General features: G+C 44.9%; 1 protein-coding gene across 2 annotated transcripts; it reads right to left on the reverse strand.

The window, feature by feature from the left end:
- Positions 1-3123: 3123 nt before the first annotated feature.
- PPP1R3B (protein phosphatase 1 regulatory subunit 3B) lies at positions 3124-18027 on the reverse strand. 2 transcript variants are annotated; one of them, XM_017535717.2, is made up of 2 exons: positions 17756-18027; positions 3124-8179 (listed from the first exon to the last, which is right to left on the reverse strand). In XM_017535717.2, the coding sequence occupies exon 2, from the start codon at positions 8152-8154 to the stop codon at positions 7297-7299; it is 858 nt and encodes a 285-aa protein (XP_017391206.1). In that variant the 5' UTR covers positions 8155-8179; positions 17756-18027; the 3' UTR covers positions 3124-7296. The 2 variants fall into 2 exon arrangements, with proteins under 2 accessions (XP_017391206.1, XP_017391196.1); XM_017535707.2 differs by lacking the exon at positions 17756-18027 and adding an exon at positions 16961-17120.
- Positions 18028-18845: the final 818 nt, after the last annotated feature.

The raw sequence follows: 18845 nt of genomic DNA on the forward strand, positions 1-18845 counted from the left end.
ATTTGTTGGGCATAGGGGAGAGTTGGGGGAAAGCACTGGTAAGAAATAAGCCCAAACCATGAATCACCCCTTTCCTTCTAAACAGGCTACTGTTAAGAGTGAAGTTTCCAGAGAGTTTTTGGCCATCAGCACTACAATTAGGAAAGAAAAGCCAACCAATAAAAACAAATCTAACCACAGACTAAATCACCACTCTGTGATAACCCATCCAAAAAAAGCATGATCCAGGATCCAGCCAGAACTGATTTCCCAGCATAAGACCAGCCTGGGCTTTCTGAGCTCTCTAGAGGTCTAAGAAGATCCCGAAAGACCAGGAAAGGTGAGCTCGGACAGGGTTCATGCCGTTGGGTTTGCCCAGGTATTCCTAGTGTATACCACCAGGTGCTCCTGGCTAACTCACAGGAGCCTTAGCCATTCTCAGAAGTGTCCCAGTTTAGATCATAAATTGTATGGTCATCTTAAAAAAAGAAAGAAAGCAACTGAAAATAACCTGTTCACTCAAGACTTTAGCAAGTCGGCTCTCAATTCTCTTCCTACGAGAGATTGGCAAACCATGGCCTGCGGGACAAAGTCTGCCCTGGTCCTGCTTTAGTATAGCCCATGAGCTTAGAATGGTTTTACATTTTTAAAGGGCATTTAAATGAAAACAAATATGTGACAGAGATCACAGGTGGCACACAAAACCTAAAGTATTCACTAGCTGGTGCTTTGCAGGAAAAGGTTGCCGACCCCTGACCTGGCCACTTGATCTTGTAGCTTTGGATAGAGGGCTGGGATCTTGATGTCCTTGGCCCCAAAGAATGTTGACAATTCTGTATCCTCATCCTACCTTTGCCAAATCCTGGGCCCCCAGTGCTGGAGAGGCAAAGCAGTGTTTGTGGAATGAACAACATCAATGCAAGCATGTCACCAGAGAATCCCATGCAGAAAGCAAAAGGCATCTGTTGAGATTCCTTCTCTCTCTTCTCCTCCAGGGGAAGGTGACGAAGAAATGAGGTTTAAAGTCTTCCTGTACCACACAGGGTTTCTATTCTGGTAGAAGGGAGCGCTGAGGCCAATAATTCTGCTTCTCTCCTGGAACACCCCTGTAGCCACTGTTCCTTGGTGGTTTCCTTCCACCAATTTATCCTGAGGTTTAATCAGGCCCTCAGAGACCCAAATCATTTTATTCTAACTTTCATACTTTCATGCGGCCTGTGGTTCTGGTACATGCTGAGGAAGCCCTTGGGAGGAATGCGTCTTTTCTTGTAAAAAAAATGATTGTGTTCACCCCTTACCCAGGACTGCATCTCTCCAGCATGAGGGACTACGTTTTAGAATCACCATCTTGGTTTCTCAGTTCTATGAGATTGATTCTGGTTCACGAGGACAGTTATTAGAAAAGAGACCTGTGTTGTCCTCCTGGCTCAGTCACTGATGGGCTCTGGGACTTGAGGAAACTCACTGAAGGCCTTTGTCTCTCCCTCTCCACTCCTCTCTCTCTCTTTTATTTATTTATTTTTTTTTTGGAGACAGTCACACTCTTGCCCAGGATAGAGAGCAGTGGTACAATCACGGCTCACTGACGCCTTGAACTCCTGGTTCAAGTCATCTTCCTACCTCAGTCCCCTGAGTAGCTGGTACTACAGACACAGTATCACACCCAGCTATTTTTTTAAAAAAATTGTGGAGATGGGGTCTCACTACATTGCCCAGGCTGGTCTTGAACTCCTAGCCTCAAGTGATCCTCTGTCCTTGACCTCCTAAAGTGCTGGGATTACAGATGTGACCCACTGTGCCCAGCAACCTTCCTCTACCCATAAAAAAGAGAACTCTCTGACATTTCTTCCTTGCCCAATCACTGAGGATATGATGAAGTCCAAGTGATTGTCTGGAATGTGATTCACTTCTGTGATTCTGAAAGGACACAAATAGTGTACGTGGTGCTTCTTATGAGTGCATATATTTAGAAACCTCTTAAAAATGAACATGTTGGCTGACTGTCAAAAGAATTCAGGGCACTGCTAGAGCCCCTGGTACCCTTATTCCTACAAAACATGCTTGGTGCCCCTTCAGCAGAGCCACTAACAGAAAATGGGAGGCCAAGGAGGTCGGTGGCAGAGCTTGGATTGGAAGCCAGACTTCTTGAATTCCAATTCCTGCCAGTGGCTCTCCATGCTCACCAGAGCAGTTATCCAGAACATGTGAATGTCCTTCATAGGGACTGGGGGAAAAAGCATCTGGCACTGCTTTGTATATGGAAGGTGAGTGGTAAATGTTCAATTGAATTACTCAGAGCTGGGCATTTGCTATTCTGGAGACATTGCTCTAGAAATGTGTTTTTCTTTTTCTTACGTTGTTTTTATTCCAGACATCCCTGAGGTTTAGGTCTCACAACTTATGATTAGGTAATGATTATTAAAACCTCATTGAACCTCAAATAGACATTCACGAAAACCAGAGTTAACATCTCCACCCTTCCCACGTCTGTGAAGGCAAACTGTGGGCAATGTGTGAAAATCTTGAGTTATGTACGGAGCTCACTTTTTGCATCTGCACACTAGCTGCTAAACTTAAATACACTCTGCCTTTCCACTAAAGCCACCGCCCACTTCCCTGGGGTGGCAAAGGACTCGTTGACATAGAACTTCAAGATGCAATTTCCCACCCTATTCTGTCTGCATCTTGTTCTGAACTTTGGAAAAACAGCAGCTCTGGAAATCTCACTTAGGGTGAATATCCACTACCTACCAAGGTCTGGTTTGTTTTGCTGGTTACAGAGTTTGTTTGCTTAAGCAGTTAAAAGCTATGATAGCCACTTAGAGTTTTCCTGCTTTTGTTTGAATACATCTGTCTGCACTGTACTTCAAGTGCAAATGACAGGATAAGAATGCCGTGACCTTGGATCATTCAAAATGGGTGCAGAATAACACTAGCCCCTGGATCTCTTCCCTGGCACTTACCTTCTTAGCTATGCTGTGACAACTTTAAAAAAGCAGTTATCTCCTTCTCTGCCTTGCGTCTTTAACTCGGACATTGACTGTGAGCTTTCTCTTTGGAAACCTAAGATCTACATGTGGAAATGTATTGATTTAAAATATTTCTCCGCTTCCTCTGGCTCTAAGAATAGAAGGACAGTTTCAGTTTTGTTTTGTCTACCTTTATTACATTTTTGCTTTTGAGATACAAACAAATCTTTCATACCACACAAAAAAACATCCATTCTTGTGATTTTTAAAGTGCATTTCCCCTTGAACTTTGTGTACAAAAATATTTATCTTTTAAAATATGCAGAAATTTCTTGACAAGGCACTTTTTGGTATAAAATGAAGATGAGTCCTTGGTTCTACATTCACATTGAAGTAAAAGTGAAACATCATCACAGCTGCGTTCCCAAAGCCCTCAGAGGTCCAGCAGTCTCTAAAATCTCATCAACAAGACTGAAAACATTCACGGCTTTACAACCATGGCCAGGAAAAACTGCCCATAACAACAGCTGTCCTTCCCAGTTCCAGATGTGTCTCGCTGTAGGAAATTAAGCTGTCAAATTGTCTTCGTGAGACCCTGCAAGATCCCATCATCCATGTAACTTCTTATCTCCAATTTCAGTGATGATGTCAGGAGACATGATCGGGACTCTCCCAGAACGACATTTGGGTGAGAAATTTTAAAAGAGGAAACAAGGCAACCAAGGTTTTCATTCCCTATCCATTGAGAGGGAAGATCCAGAAAATGGGCACTTCCAAAAAAGTGAACACTTTTTTGATTGATAAACATATATCTACCATTTAATGTCCATGTGACTACAACTAATGCTATTTTCAAAAAGAAAATGGTTTGAAAAGATCAAACCACAGAGCATTCTTTTAACAGTTCCAAATTTACATCTTCTAAAAATGTATCATATTTTACCACCATTAAAATGAAATCTTAGTGGTAAAATAAATTCTGCCATTGACTCTGAAATTGTTTTAATTTCTGGAGAAATGCACAGCTCCATTATTTCTCACCAGCTCCTGTAGACCAATAACTAACTTTTTAAATAAAGAAACCCACTGAAATTCTTCATGTCTTCCAAGAGATGCTGAAAGCTAATTTATTAAATATCTTTATAGAATCCAGCTTATTTATTGTACCCAATTTGCAAATGCTCCCCAGGGCACTTGAGGGAATAAATACAAAACGAAACTGAAGTTGCTTCCCTATTCCTGGACAACTGCACCTGTGACAAGTGGCTGGTCTTTCTGGGGCAATGGGAAAAGATTCTGGGACTCAGGGTCCACTTGTTACCATAACCAAGATCTGTCTGAAGATAAACCTACAAGTCAGGCTGCAGTGAAGTCTCCAACTAAGAAACCTGTCACCCTCTGAACTATGTAGGCTTATCTACTGATGATGAGCTATCAAACAGGGAGAGAATCCATTGGTGCAGCTCCTGAGGCCATCTGAGAATTTCATGGGACAGAACGGGGACAAAAGGAAAAAGACTGTTTCCAGCAGGAGGATAGTAGGGGAACAAGTGGTAAACAGAAGACAGTATTCTTCAGACCCACATACATCACTGAATGACAACCCTGATGAGGAAAGTCAGGCAAGTAGAGTCTTTTATTGGAGAAGAAGGGTCTTTGCAAGCAGGTGAGGACTTGCCTTCTGAACTGTGCAGTGGGGTGAGCATCCCAGGTGTGCTGGCTGGGGGCTTGCTTGCAACCAGCGCCCCCAGCAAAAAAAAAAAAAAGCTGGGGTGAGCTGAGAGAAAGAGGGTTTATGGCTGCTTTAGAAGAGATAGTTATCAGTGAATTACCATATTTCAAATTTTGACATGGGAATGTCTTAAGATCATTATTAGATAAAATTAAACTGACTTTATTAAACAGAGTCACTTTGAGGCCTTTTTCTTATGAACACAGAATGATCCTTAGTTGGGTAACATGTCAATGACAGTACACTCTGTGCCTTTCCTGCATTGCAGGGAGGGCACTTCTTAAAGTAAAATTCAGGACCCACATGAAATCAGTTTTGTTTCCATCTTTGTATGATTTATGCCATTAATAGTTCTGATCACCAAATTTATAACATTTAAAGTACTGTCTGTGTACCTGATGTCTGGTATGTCTATATAAAACCTAGTTCTGCCCAGTAACAGCATAAGGTAAAAATATTTTTTCCCCTAAAATTATATTATCTTGTAATCCTCGAGTGTTACCTGCCTGGGAGAGGTACAAAAAGCAAAGCATTAGATTTCAGGCTAAGAACAGCCAGTTTTAGGAATAAGAATTACATGAAACAGCACTTAAGATCATTGAAAAAGTCAAGGCATTTTAACCTTCAGAAACAAAAACAAAAACAACCTAACCCAACCACAAAGCTCTAGGAGGCAAGGCACTCCATATCTGCCTGTTTGTTAGTTATGTACAAAGCCACATATGAGAGGTCTTTTCAAATTAATCTAGAAAATCCAAGCACAAGACTCTTAGCTTGAAAAGCCTGACAGCTGTACCTCCAAATCCAGGCAACTGTGCTTCCACTCCTCCTCTTGCTTGCCTTAGGAAGCAAGATCTCACTTTAGTAAGATCAGGCAAACAGAAAATAAGAGTCATTTAGCCAAACTCTAAAAACAAAAATAGAAAAAAAAAAAATCCAACTTCCTACAAATATACATGTAAAAAAATATTTTTAAAGCACCCCTAAGTAAACACCAGTCTTACTCAAGAAAAATCACAGGTTTGGGCTCTAACTGAAAATGAATGTCCCGGAGGTCTCTCTCTTTTTTTTTTTTTTTTCTTTTTTTGAGACACAGTTTCACTCTGTCGCTCAGGCTGCAGTGCAGTGGCATGATCTCTGCTCACTGCGACGTCCACCTCCTGGGTTCAAATGATTCTCCTGCCTCAACCTCCCAAGTAGCTGGGATTACAGGCGCCCACCATCACACTTGGATAAATTTTGTATTTTCAGTACAGATGGGGTTTCACCATGTTGGCCAAGCTGGTCTCAAACTCCTGATCTCAGGTGATCCACCCGTCCTGGCCTCCCAAAGTGTTAGGATAACAGGCGTGAGCCCCGGAGGTCTCTTTTACAACAGCACTAACCAACAGACTTTAGTCCAATATGGTTAAGAACAATTAATCTCTGAAATTTCAGAGATGGCAAACATTTAAAATAATGTATAACACCTTGGGTGAGGTTTTTCTCCCTTATCCCTTTACATATTCACACACCATAAATAAGAACACCCAAATCCGTGTCCCTGGGTGCTGGTAAAGTGTTCTAGATATTGTAAGTCACAGTCAAAATAAAACCATTTTCTGAAGGCTTCGAGGAGATATTGGATCTGCAAATCAACTGTCCGAAACACAGCAGAAAAGATGACTCTTCAGGAAAGGAGATCCAAAATTCTTTCATAAAGAATGAGACAAACCAGCCAAGCAAGTTAAAACAAATCTTGTCACTGAGCCTTCCAGCAACTCAGGGGAAATGTGGGGACTTGGAGAGCTCCTCTCAGAAGGCAAGAGGAGAAGCTCAAAGTGTCCCCACTCATGACCGTCCTGCCTTGTCAGAGCCCCGCACTCTGTGACACTGCCCAGGAGCCAGTGGCTTTTGATGACTGGTGTGTTGCTTTCCGCTGGAATAATCTACAGGGCCAAGAAGAGGGGAGAGGAAATGCCTGTTTCAATCACAAGCTAATTTGCCTTTATCATCTTTTCCTGAACATCAGATGAACTATGGAAGAACATCAAATGCAAAAGATGAACGTGCAGAAAACAGGAACCAATCTCATTTCTCCTCTGCAGTTGCATTAGAAATATGCATCAGGTCAGTGTGTCACAGTGCAGAGAAAAGCATGAAGTACACGTAGACGGGGGATCTGCAGCAGCTTGCAGGAAAGGCCTGGCTGGCAGAAAGCACCCAAAGATGAACACGACGAACAGTGAGGGTCCGACAGGAGGCGGCAGGGGCTGAGCGGCTTTCAGTGACTGATGTCCCACATTTGATTGAAGAGCAGAAGAGAGACTCCTCCAGCTTCATCTGCACTGGCACAGGCTTGGTTCCCTTTCCAGCACTGACCTGCACAGACGCTCGTGGCTGCCACAGTGCCAAAGCGTGCCAGCCACCACCACTCCTTTGAGTGTGACACCGGTTGTGTAATCTGAACCTGGCTGGATTTGCTGGTTTAAGAAGTGAAGAGGATCCTTTGATTTTCCAAAACTGGGCCTCATGGAAGTCCCACTTTGCTCTTCCCTGGCCTTCCATCTCCACTGCGCAGTGAGCATAGCTAGGCTTGTCTGCAGCAGCTCCGCCACGCCCTGTCACCTGCAGTCACTAGTAGTAGGGTCCTAGCTTTTCGTATCCCAAGTAACTTGGCCACTCTGGAAACAGACCATAGGAACACCGAGGGCTTCCAAACTGGTCAAAGGATATTCCCAAATCCGGTCCATTGTTGGGCTTGGTCGTTCCCTGGGTAGACTTTAACTCCGCCCGGATGATTCTGTAGTTCTTGCCTCTGTTGCTGTCCCAGTGTGTCTGTCCATTGCACTCGTAGCACACAGCAAATTCCATTCTTTCATAAGACTGAATCTTCTCGGGCAAGCTGATGTCGAAGGAGAACGTGTCCTTGTCTGAACCGGCGTAAGTGTCCTTCACGTACTGACAAGGAAAGTCTGTGTAGCTCTTCCAGGTGTCAAATGTCATCCTTATTTTCACGGTCTTCTCAAATGCAAGGTTCTGAACCTTCACAGTGCCTGCGATGGCCTTGTCCTTGAGCACGCAGTTCTCGAGGCAGACATGGTCAGCCTGAAGTCGATTTCTAAAGTCTAAGTAATCTGCAGAGGGCTGGGAAAAATCCAGAACAAAGCTCTCGCTCTCTGCTGTCGTCAAGCTCACAATGTTGTCTAGGAGCTCGGTGATGTTGAATGGGATATCTAGCGGGTCATCAAATTCTGAGAACACTTTGACCATTGTCAGGGCCAGCCCTTGGTTGTCTGCAAAGGACACCCGCTTTTTCACCTTCTTCTCCTGGACCGCCGGGGCCACCATTCCACTGGCTTCATTCTTGCTGCTCAGCTGAATACAGGGCCTCAGTGGTTTGCTGGGCTTTGGTGAGATCTTAAAGGCAAACCTCTCTCGACGCAAGGAAGGGGCCATGCAGTTGTATCTGCACTCGATGTCCACAGCCATCATGGAGCTAGATGAATAGGCTAGAATCCTAGAAAGAGAGAAGAGAGAAAACAGCAGAGCGATCAGATCGGATAGGTATGTAAACGCATAGTTCCAGCAGGGACTGGCAAACAATGTTTCCTTTTATCTCTGCCCACATGGCTACAGGTCAGGATTAACTCCAGTGTGGTCCAGCACAACACAGGTTTTAGGGAAGATTATGTTGGGGAGGGGACAAGGTGGGGGATTCAAGGTTAAAACAAAAGAGTATGCAACTCACTAGTTTTAAAACTAAATGAACAGGTTTTTTCATCAGCATTTCTTGGGGCCTTCCGTTGGCTAATGTGCCACAGAGGATCATTAAAAGGGCATATACTGTTTTTAAATTTCCCAAGCCTATTTGATTAAAAAGGTATCTTCCATAGATAACTGTCCTGAGGGACACTATTTATTTATGTATTTTTAGAGACAAGGTTCCCTCTGTCGCCCAGGCTGGAGTGCAGTGGTGTGACCACAGCTCACTGCAGCCTCGATCTCCTAGGCTCAGGTGATCCTCCCACCTCAGCCTCCCAAGTAACTAGGACCATAGGCACAAGTCACCATGCTTGGCTAAATTTTAAAATTTTTTTTGTAGAGACAGGTCTCGCTATGTTGCCCAGGCTGGTCTCACACTCCTGGGCTCAATCCATCCTGCTGCCTTGGCCTCTAAAAGTGCTACGATTACAGGTGTGAGCCTCCCTGTCCACACTTTATTAATTGAGAATTAAAAATTGTGTATTCTTATGGTATACACCACGATGTTTCCATATATGTATATATCGTGGAATGGCTAAATCAAGCTATTTAACATGCATTACATCACATGTTATTTTGCAGTGAGAACACTTAAAATCCACTCTCAATAATTTTCAAGTATATAACATATCATTACTAAGTGTAGTCACCATATTGTACAGATGTCTTGAATTTACTCCTCCTGTCTACCTGAAATTTTGTACCCTTTGGCGAAAGGATACCTTCTCCAGTCCCTCCACCCCCAGCTTCTGGTAGCCACCACTGTATTCTCTGTTTCTATGAATTTGACTGTTTCCGATTCCACATATAAGCAAGATCATGCTGTATTTGTCATTCTGTGCCTGACTTATTTGCTTAACATCCTCCAGGTTCATCCATGTTGGCACAAATGACAGGATTTCCTTCTTTTTTCAAGTCGAATAGTATTCCACTGTGTTTATATATCATGTTTTCTTTATTCATTCATCCACTGTTGGGCACTGAGGTTGATTCCATATCTTGGCTTGGTGAATAATGCTGCAATGAACATAAGAGTGCAGATAACTCTCTGATACACTGACTTCAATTCCTTGGAATATATGTCCTGTAATGGGATTGCTGAGTCATAGAATAGTTCTAGTTTTAGTCTTTTGAGGAGACTCCCTACTGTTTTCCATAATGGCTGTACTAATTTACATTCCCACAAGCAGGAGACAAGGGTTCCGTTTTCTCCACATCCTTGCCAATATTTATTTTCTTTGGTCTTTTTGAAAATAGCGATCCTAACAAGTGTGATGTGACATCTCTTTGTGGTTTTATATTTGCTACAATCCGATAAAAAGAAATGGATTCATCCCACTAATATGGATTGGGTGTTTCCCATATGCCGGGCATCCAGCAAGACAGTGGGATTTAATCATGAAGACAGATACAACCCTACTTTCATTAAGCTTATGGTAGGATTTTTTTTTTTTTCTTTGAGACGAAGTCTCACTCTGTTGTGCAGGATGGAGTGCAGTGGCACAATATCCACTCACTGCAACCTCTGCCTCGCAGGTTCAAGTGATTCTCCTGCCTCAGTCTCCTGAGTAGCTGGGATTACAGACATGTGCCACCACACCCAGCTAATTTTTGTATATTTTTGGTAGAGACGAGGTTTCACCATGTTGGTCAGGCTGGTCTTGACCTCCTGACCTCGTGATCTACCCACTTTGGCCTCCCAAAGTGCTGAGATTACAGGTGTGAGCCACCAAGCCAGGCCAGCTTATGATAGGTTTTTAAATGTCAGGAAGCCATTCTTTTAAAAAGAACCAGCAGGCCAAGTGCAGTGGCTCACACCTGTAATCCCAGCACTTTGGGTGGCCAAGGTGGGCAGATCACAAGGTCAGAAGTTCGAGAGCAGCCTAACCAACATGGTGAAACCTCGTCTCTACTAAAAATATAAAAATTCACCGGGCATGGTGGCATGTACTTGTAGTCCCAGCTACTCGGGAAGCTGAGACAGGAGAATTGCTTGAACCCGGGAAATGGAGGTTGCAGTGAGCAGAGATCACACCATTGCACTCCAGCCTGGGTGACAGAGTGAGACTGCCTCTCAAAAAATAAAAATAAAAAGAACCAACAATTTAGTATTTTTAAACCTTTAACATGGGTGAATATTTGTTTTTTCCACAAGTGAAAAATAGCCTCTGTAAGAATAAAAATCAAATAATATCATGCTAAAAGAAGATAAATCTGAGTTAACAAAAACTATATTCTTCTATAAGTAAAAATGATAAGTAAAAAATATTAAAGACAAACTGAAAATATTTCACAATAAGCATAGCAGCAGAGCTAATACCTTAATATGTAAAGTGTTCTTACAAAGCAATAATACAAATATTCCACATAGAAAAATAAACAAAGAAGCCGGGCGCGGTGGCTCAAGCCTGTAATCCCAGCACTTTGGGAGGCCGAGGCGGGTGGATCACGAGGTCAAGAGATCGAGACCATCCTGGTCAACATGGTGAAACCCCGTCTCTACTAAAAAATACAAAAAATTAGCTGGGCATGGTGGCGCGTGCCTGTAATCCCAGCTACTCAGGAGGCTGAGGCAGGAGAATTGCCTGAACCCAGGAGACGGAGGTTGTGGTGAGCCGAGATCGCGCCATTGCACTCCAGCCTGGGTAACAAGAGCGAAACTCCGTCTCAAAAAAAAAAAAAAAGCAAAGAACATGAATAGAAAATTCATGAAAAAAATTTTAAAGTGGCCTATAAATATGCAAAATGCTCAACCTTATTATTAAGAAATTTAGATTAAAAACAATGTATGTTTTTACCTATTAAATTATGAAAAAATTTTAAAAGATAATGCAAACTTTTTTTTTTTTTTTTTTAAATACTGGGTTTTACTCTGTCACCTAGGCTAGAGTGAAGTGGTGCGGACACGGCTTATGGCAGCCTCCATGTCCTGGACTCAAGCAGTCCTCCCACCTCAGCCTCCCAAGTAGCTAGGACCACAGGCACAAGCCACTATGTCCGGCTAATTTTTAAAAAACATTTTTTATAGAGACAAGCTCTCACTATGTTGCCCAGGCCAGTCTTGAATTCTCAGACTCAAGCAGTCCTCCCACCTTGGCCTCCCAAAATGCTGGGATTGATAGGTATGAGCCACTGTGCCCAACCAATGCAAACATTTTCATTAGTTTAAACTGGCACAATCTTCCTAATTTTTGAATCATTTTTATTCTAATATCACATAGAGACATTTATCCTGAGTAAAGAATTAAAAAATGCATAGAGGTTAATGTACTAAAATGTTCAATGCCACATTAGAGGGGGAAAAAAGTGACAATAACCCCAATGACCAATAACAGGGACCTGGTTAAATCAAATGCACCACATCCATGTGATGTACTTTTATTTTTATTATTATTTTTTTCCTTTTTTGAGACAGAGTTTCACTCTTGTCACCCAGGCTGGAGTGCAATGGTGTCATCTCTGTTCACTGCAACCTCCACCTCTCAGGTTCAAGTGATTCTCCTACCTCAGCCTCCCAAGTAGCTGGGATTACAGGAGCCTGCTACCACACCTGCTAATTTTTATATTTTTAGTAGAGACAAGGGTTCACCATGTTGGCCAGGCTGGTCTCGAACTCCTGACCTCAGGTGATCCACCTGCCTGGGCCTCCCAAAGTGCTGGGATTACAGGCAGGAGCCACCATACCTGGCCCATGTGATGTAATTTTATATCATCATTAAAGCCATTGTTTTAAAAAAGATTTAAATGGAATGAAAAGAGTTATATTTACGTCATATATATATATATTTATGAGAAAGAGACAGAGAGAGAGAAGACAAATTGTACATAGTTCATAGAAACTAGCCTTGTGGGGAAAAATGCAGTTGATCCTTGAATGACATGAGTTTGAACTTTTTAGGTCCACTTATGCTCAGATTTTTTCTGCCTCTGCCACCCCTGAGGCAGCAAGACCCAGCCCTTCTTCTCTTCTTCCTCCTCAGCCTACTCAATGTGAAGAGGGTGAGAATGAAGACCTTTTTGATGACCCACTTCCACTTAATGAATAGTAAATGCATTTTCTCTTCTCTATGATTTTCTTAACATTTTCTTTCCTTTAGCTTACTTTACTATAAGAATACAGTATACATTACATATAAAATACAAAATATGTGTTAGTTGACTGTTCATGTTATTGGTAAGACTCTGGCCAACAGTAGGCTATTAGAAGTGAAGGTTTTGGGGAGTTGAAACTTATATGTGGATTTTCGACTGTGTTGGAGGCTAGGTTCCCCTAGACCCCATGTTGTTCACGGGTCAACTGTATTATGTAAATGCAGAGAAAAAAGACTAGAGATATATTTAAAATCAGAATACCTAGGTGACAAGATTTCAGGAATTTCTGGTTTCCTTGTTTGTATTGTCTTATATCTTCTAAAATAATATTGCATCTATCATCAGAACAAAATGAACCTTAAAAAAATCCTCAAATATTTTAAGATATGCCAAAAACCCATCCCAACACTACTGTCTCACTAAAGCTGAGCACTTTTTTTGAGACAGGATCTTGCTGTGTTGCCCAGGTTGGAGTGCAGTGGTGCAAACATAGTGCACTGGAACCTCAAACTCCTGGGCCCAAGCAATCCTCCCACCTCAGCCTCCAAAGTAGCTGAAACTACAGGTGTGCACCTCCATGCCCAGCTAATTTTTCAATTTTTATAAGGCAGGGTCTCACCATGTTGCCCAGGTTGGTCTCAAACTCCCGAGCTCAAGCAGTCCTCCCGCTTCGGCCTCCCAGAGTCTGAGCACTTTTTATCATTCTAATTACCAGGACAAATTTATATTTTGATTTGACAGTTGCAGTGGAGTAAATTAAGGAAATGAGTGACAAGACTAGGATTAAAATCTCAAGTCTGAGAATCACAGAACACAGGATCTGGATGAGTCCGCAAACCTGTCTCCCCTCCCTGTGGCACAGGCGTAGGTCTGTGATGATGTGTTAGGGTGCTCACTCTCGAGCAGTCATGGCCACCCGGAGAGGTGACAGGCAACATGTCAACTGTCTTCTGTCAAGAGCTGGGACCACTGGTTCAGTCCAATAAATAACCTCTCATTTTCACCTTTTGATTGTGATTAACCAAACACGTAAAGAAAAAATGTGAGAGAACAAACACATATCAGATTTGACCCCATTTTTCCAAAAGTCGAGCACTTCCCTGGGGATGCAAGAAGCACTAACAGATGGCCAGACAGAGAAATGCACATATTCAGAACCATATAAAACAATAACTTATGGCCAGAATGCAGATGCTTAAACATGCATTTTAAAGGACATCTGTCTCACTGTTTCCCCTCTAAGAAACTCAATCTAGTGAAAATTTTAAGGGCAAATATGCTTTCAAGTATGTGTTCTTATACCCACATAACTGTTCTGGAAAGGAAAGTTCTGACTGAATTAGGCAAAATAGGTTTACACAGATTCAATGGATTGACTAACAGGTTCAACGTTTAAAAAAAAATCCTATACTTACAAATTATCTAAATTTTAGTTCTTCTTGTTCTTCACAAAACTGTGTTGGAATTCTTACCTCAGCTCTAACTTTAACACAAGTAGTGTTTTTGTTTTGTCTCATTTTTTTTGCCCCTGAGACAGGGTCTTGCTCTGCACCCAGGCCGAAGTGCAGTGGAGCGATCTCAGCTGCAACCTCCACCTCCCAGATTCAAGCAATTCTCCTGCCTCAGTCTCCCGAGGTGCATGCCACTGTGCCTGGCTAATTTTTGTATTTTTAGTAGAGATGGGATTTCACCATGCCAGGCTGGTCTCGAACTCCTGCCCTTGTGATCTGCTTGCCTCAGCCTCCCACAGTGAGGAGATTATAGGTGTGAGCAACTGTGCCCGGCCTCATTTTTAGTTAAGTATGAAAACCAAACGAGGCTATATCTGTTATCCCAGTGACCCCCACTCTACCCATCCTTAACAATCTGGGTGTGAATTGAGGGAGGAGGGGTTCTTCTTTACAGCTTCCTCCTCACCTGAGTTAGCACAGGTCAGCTGCAAGTTCTCTATGCTCCTCCAACAAGCCTGTAAACCAATCTCATATGTACTTTCCTGCATGTTTGAAAAAGTCTTGGAAACTCTCAAGATACTGTGGAAACAGAATTCCAAAGCAAAAGGATCAATCGAAGAATCTACACACTTGCAGCCCACGAAAGCCACTGTCCCAAGTTCTAATCCTGCAGGCTGAAGAGACTTAGCTGAAGACCTTGGTAGAGTTTCATTCTTTCAACTCGGTGGCATAAATTTGCCCCTGAGATCCCTTTTATCACCAAGTTGTAAGAACAAGCAGAAGTTTGGGTTGGAGAGGCCAGGCTCTAGTCAGAGCCAGAGCAAATTAAACAATTTTGCCAGCACTTGCAGGAGCCAAATTGCTATTGCAAGATTCTTCCATGAAGGGCAAAAGTAGGGTTATGATGGCCCAGGAGGGCTACTGCCCCAAAGACATTGCACAAGCAAACTCAGTCTAGAATCACTTCACTTTGTTTGTGTGTCACCATAACTGCAGGTGAGGACACTAACCTGTGTGGCCTCAATCTGGGGTGTGACTCAACTGTCAGTCATCTTGCCTGTCCTCACAGACAGATTCCAGCTTTTCTTTCCCTGATCATTGTCCAAGAATCAGCACACCAAAGTGTTGGTTTGATGCAGGCTTTCCTGACCTGCTCAGGAATTCCCCAATAGATGGTGACAGGGATGGTTGCTGTCATTCGGAAGAACTCCTAGCAACTGAGCTGTGCAAGGTAATATTAAGTTACTGAAAAGAAAGCACCTGGACAGGTGCTTCTTTTGCAAATGACATGAAAATGATCGGTTCTAACACAGGATGCACCAGGCTGCACCCCAGGCCTCCTCTCCTGACAGACTCTCTGGCTGCTCCAGCTCTGTCCTTTTCCCAGGCCAGGGAATATGAGTCACCAAAGTTGGCCAGGAGACAAAAAAAAGAAGAACCAGAAGCTATGGACATACATTTGAACCAGGAGAGCAGGACAGTTGCAGGACAGGAACAAGAGTGTATGAGTGCTGCTCCCAGGTAGGTATGAATTCTCAAAGACGGGCTTCCATAGAGATGCCTCAGAGATAAGGGATCAATTTCCCTGGTGAGGGACTGGGCCATGCTTCAGGGTAGATTTCAGTATTCATGGCTAAGACAGGGCAGACCATAACAGAGCATGGAGATAGATTTCCATAAATGCTTTCTCTGTTCCACTAATGACAGCACACCTTCTCAAGACAGCTGGCCAAGGTTAGGCAGCCATGGTGATTTTTCTTGAGAAAACTACAGACCTGCACAGAAAATAACCCCATGACCTTCACGGTTTCAGGCAGCTAAGCTACTGACTTTCTGGCTGTACCTTTTATAGGAAACAAATCTTTTTTAAAAAATTAGGGCCACATTATCCCCTCCATTCACTCATTCTCTCTCTCTCTCTTCTGATAACACACACACACACACACACACACACACACACACAAATCAGATGCACAAACAACCTACCAGGAACACTGAAAACTGCCAAATTGCATTAAGTAAACATTCATAACCAGGTTATAGTTTTCATTTTTAAAGATATGGCCATCTACCTCCCTCCAATAATTCTTTATTCCCTTCCAAAAGGTTTGACTGATCCAGTGTGGAGAGAGTGCACGTCTCTCCCCTTTGTGCTCAGACCATGGGGCCCTATTCACACAGCCTTAAAGGCTACTTGTACCCCTTGATTCCATCCTCATCATCCAAAGCATCTTGGAGATTGATATTTGTGAATGAGGTTGCATATTCTAGGAAAAAGGCAAGTTCAAATGACACCGCCCATGCCGTTGAAAAACATACAAGGGAAAACAGGGCACTAGGCTAAGAATGCCCGCACCTTGCTGTGCTACTTCAGCGAGTCACTCAACCCTTCTGGGCTTGAGGTGCCCCTCCAAGGTCCCTGCTGGACCTGACATTGTATGTTGCGACCCATGCCTGGTGGCGCTTCTCTTCCCTCTAACTTTTTTCCCTAAATACCTCAACTGTACTTTTGTGGTAAGTCCTCCAGCTGTATTCACTTTAGTTTTGGCTCCTGGACAACTCTACCCAAGGAACCGTTCCTTCCTTTCCTCCTCTTCCTCCCAGGCCAAAGCCTGACTTGTCTCTTCTGCTGCACCCTGGGTCTCCCAGGCAGACTCTGCCACTCAGACCACAGTCTCCAATACCTTCCACCGACTCTCCCAGTTCCCAAGTCCAGTCTTTCCTCTTTTCTCCTCTTTTTCAGAATACAATGCCCTAACAGGCCCCAAATCTCCCGGTAAGTCATTACTGGCCCCCAATCCCTCTTTAGCAGCTACTGTGCCATCCACACCCCTTTCTTTGGGTTGTAAAGGGAGACAGGAAAGGCCAGTGCTCTCCAGGCTGGAGAAACCCAGAAGTCACTCTCCGACCCTGTCCCTTCCGTCCAGCTCAGCCAGGGCTGCACTCCGCCCCCAACCTCCCTACAAGCCTCCTTGGCCTCGCGCTGCACCCACCTTTTGGGCGGCGGAAAAGCCCCCTCCCCAGTTCGCTCGCTTCATCGGAGAGCCTGCAGGGTTGTGGCAAGGGCGGCCACCGCTGCCCGACTACGTGAGCTTCGGTGTGTCCGGGAGGCAGGGCCTGGGCTGGGTTCCCGGAGATGTCGGCGGGGGGAGGAAGACGACAAGGAGGAGGAGCCTGTTATCGCACCCGGGTGGGGCCGACAACGGGGCAACCCCGGCCGGTGCGAGCAGCGCGACGCCAGCACCCTCCCGTGGCCGTCTGGCCCCCGCAGGCCCGGGACGAGGGATCATCCTAGGTCCCGTCGCCCTCGGCGACCTGAGAGCCTACTAAGTGCATTTCCTCACGTTGCATAGGGAAACTGAGGCCCAAAGAGAGACGAAGCGGCTTGTTCTTAAGCTCCAAACACCACTACCCAACTTTTGAGACATCTCCGGACCTGTCGCGACCCGGGCCTGGGAACTTGTGAGAGGCTGGAAACCAGAACAACAGGTGGCAAAGCAATCAGCTGCCCAGCCGCAGCTCCCGGGTCACCGTCGCAGCGGGGCCCAGCAGCTCGGTGGAGCACGTGGGCGCGCCAGGCGCATCCCAGCTGCGGTCCCTGAATCGCACTCTCCACGTTGAAGCAACAGCTCCCTGGGGCCCACCTAGAGTGTTGCAGCGCCGGCGTGACAGTGCAAGTCTCACGGTGAAAGTGTAGGTGGCAGGAACCGAAACACGTCCCCGCTGCACGCCCTCGCCTCGGTGTCCCCGGCCCTTCCCTCGGACTCGAGGCTTGGGGAAGTACGTACCGGGTTCAGCTCATAAGTCCCGAGGGCAGACGTGCCAGCCTGCGGCAGCATCCGCCCGCTGGGCGTTGGTGGCGGGGGAACAGGGACAGCAGTAGCGACGGCAGGAGCCGGGCGCCAGTCTCGGGTTCGCGCCCCCAGCGGGCGGCCGCGTCAGTCCGTAGGCAAGAGCGGTGCGCTCGCCTCCTACCTCTGACAGTCACCCGGGACTCCAGCTCCCCGCGGCCGCTCTGCCCCCTTTAACTTTCCGGCCACCTCTCGGGACTCAGGATTCCATCCCGGACCCCATTTCACGTGAACGCCCCCCGCAGCCAATGGGTGCGCCCAGGACTCCAGCCGCCGACCAATGGATGCGGGGCCGCGGCTCCCCGGAGCACTGCTCCGCCACGTGATCGGCAACGTGCCCGGAGTGATCGGGCTGCGGTCCAGGGTCCCGGAAGGGGGTGGTGGGTCACCGTTTCATCAGAAGCCCGAGGACGGGCGCCAGGGGGCAGGGGCAACTTCCTATAGGAAAGCATCCCCTTAGAATGACAGGGCTGTTTGCAAAGGACTGACAGCCGTGGCACAGAGAGTCCCAGATATGGAGGGTTTCACAGGTAGGTGCACTTCAGAAGAAACGTCCTGACGTGAGTCTGTTATAATCACTACCTAAATCTACAGGGCCTCCGTGACACATATTATGCACCTTGAGGTCTATAGAAAATGATTTTAGAAAAAAAAACCTTAAAGAGTTTGAATCAGAGGCTCTTCTTTTTTTCAGTTTACATGTAACTTAATCTGAACTAGCCACTTTAGACATAAGGCTACCAGTTTTCTAATTTTAATGACCAGTAAAGTTTTAGGAAAAAAAATATTAGAAATTGATATAGGATTGCCAACTTTTTAAACTGCCAAGAAAGGCATTAAAATAAACAAACCCTACCGTCTTCTATTACCATCCTTTTATTTTATTTATTTATTTGAGACAGAGTCTTGCTCTGTCGCCAGGCTGGAGTACAGTGGTGCAGTCTCGGCTCACGGCAACCTCCGTCTCCTGGGTTCAAGAGATTCTTCCACCTCAGCCTTCCGAGTAGCTGGGACTACAGGCGCACGA

The sequence above is a fragment of the Cebus imitator genome, unplaced genomic scaffold (genome assembly GCF_001604975.1).
Source record: "Cebus imitator isolate Cc_AM_T3 unplaced genomic scaffold, Cebus_imitator-1.0 Scaffold5, whole genome shotgun sequence".
NCBI classification, from domain to species: Eukaryota; Metazoa; Chordata; class Mammalia; order Primates; family Cebidae; genus Cebus; species Cebus imitator.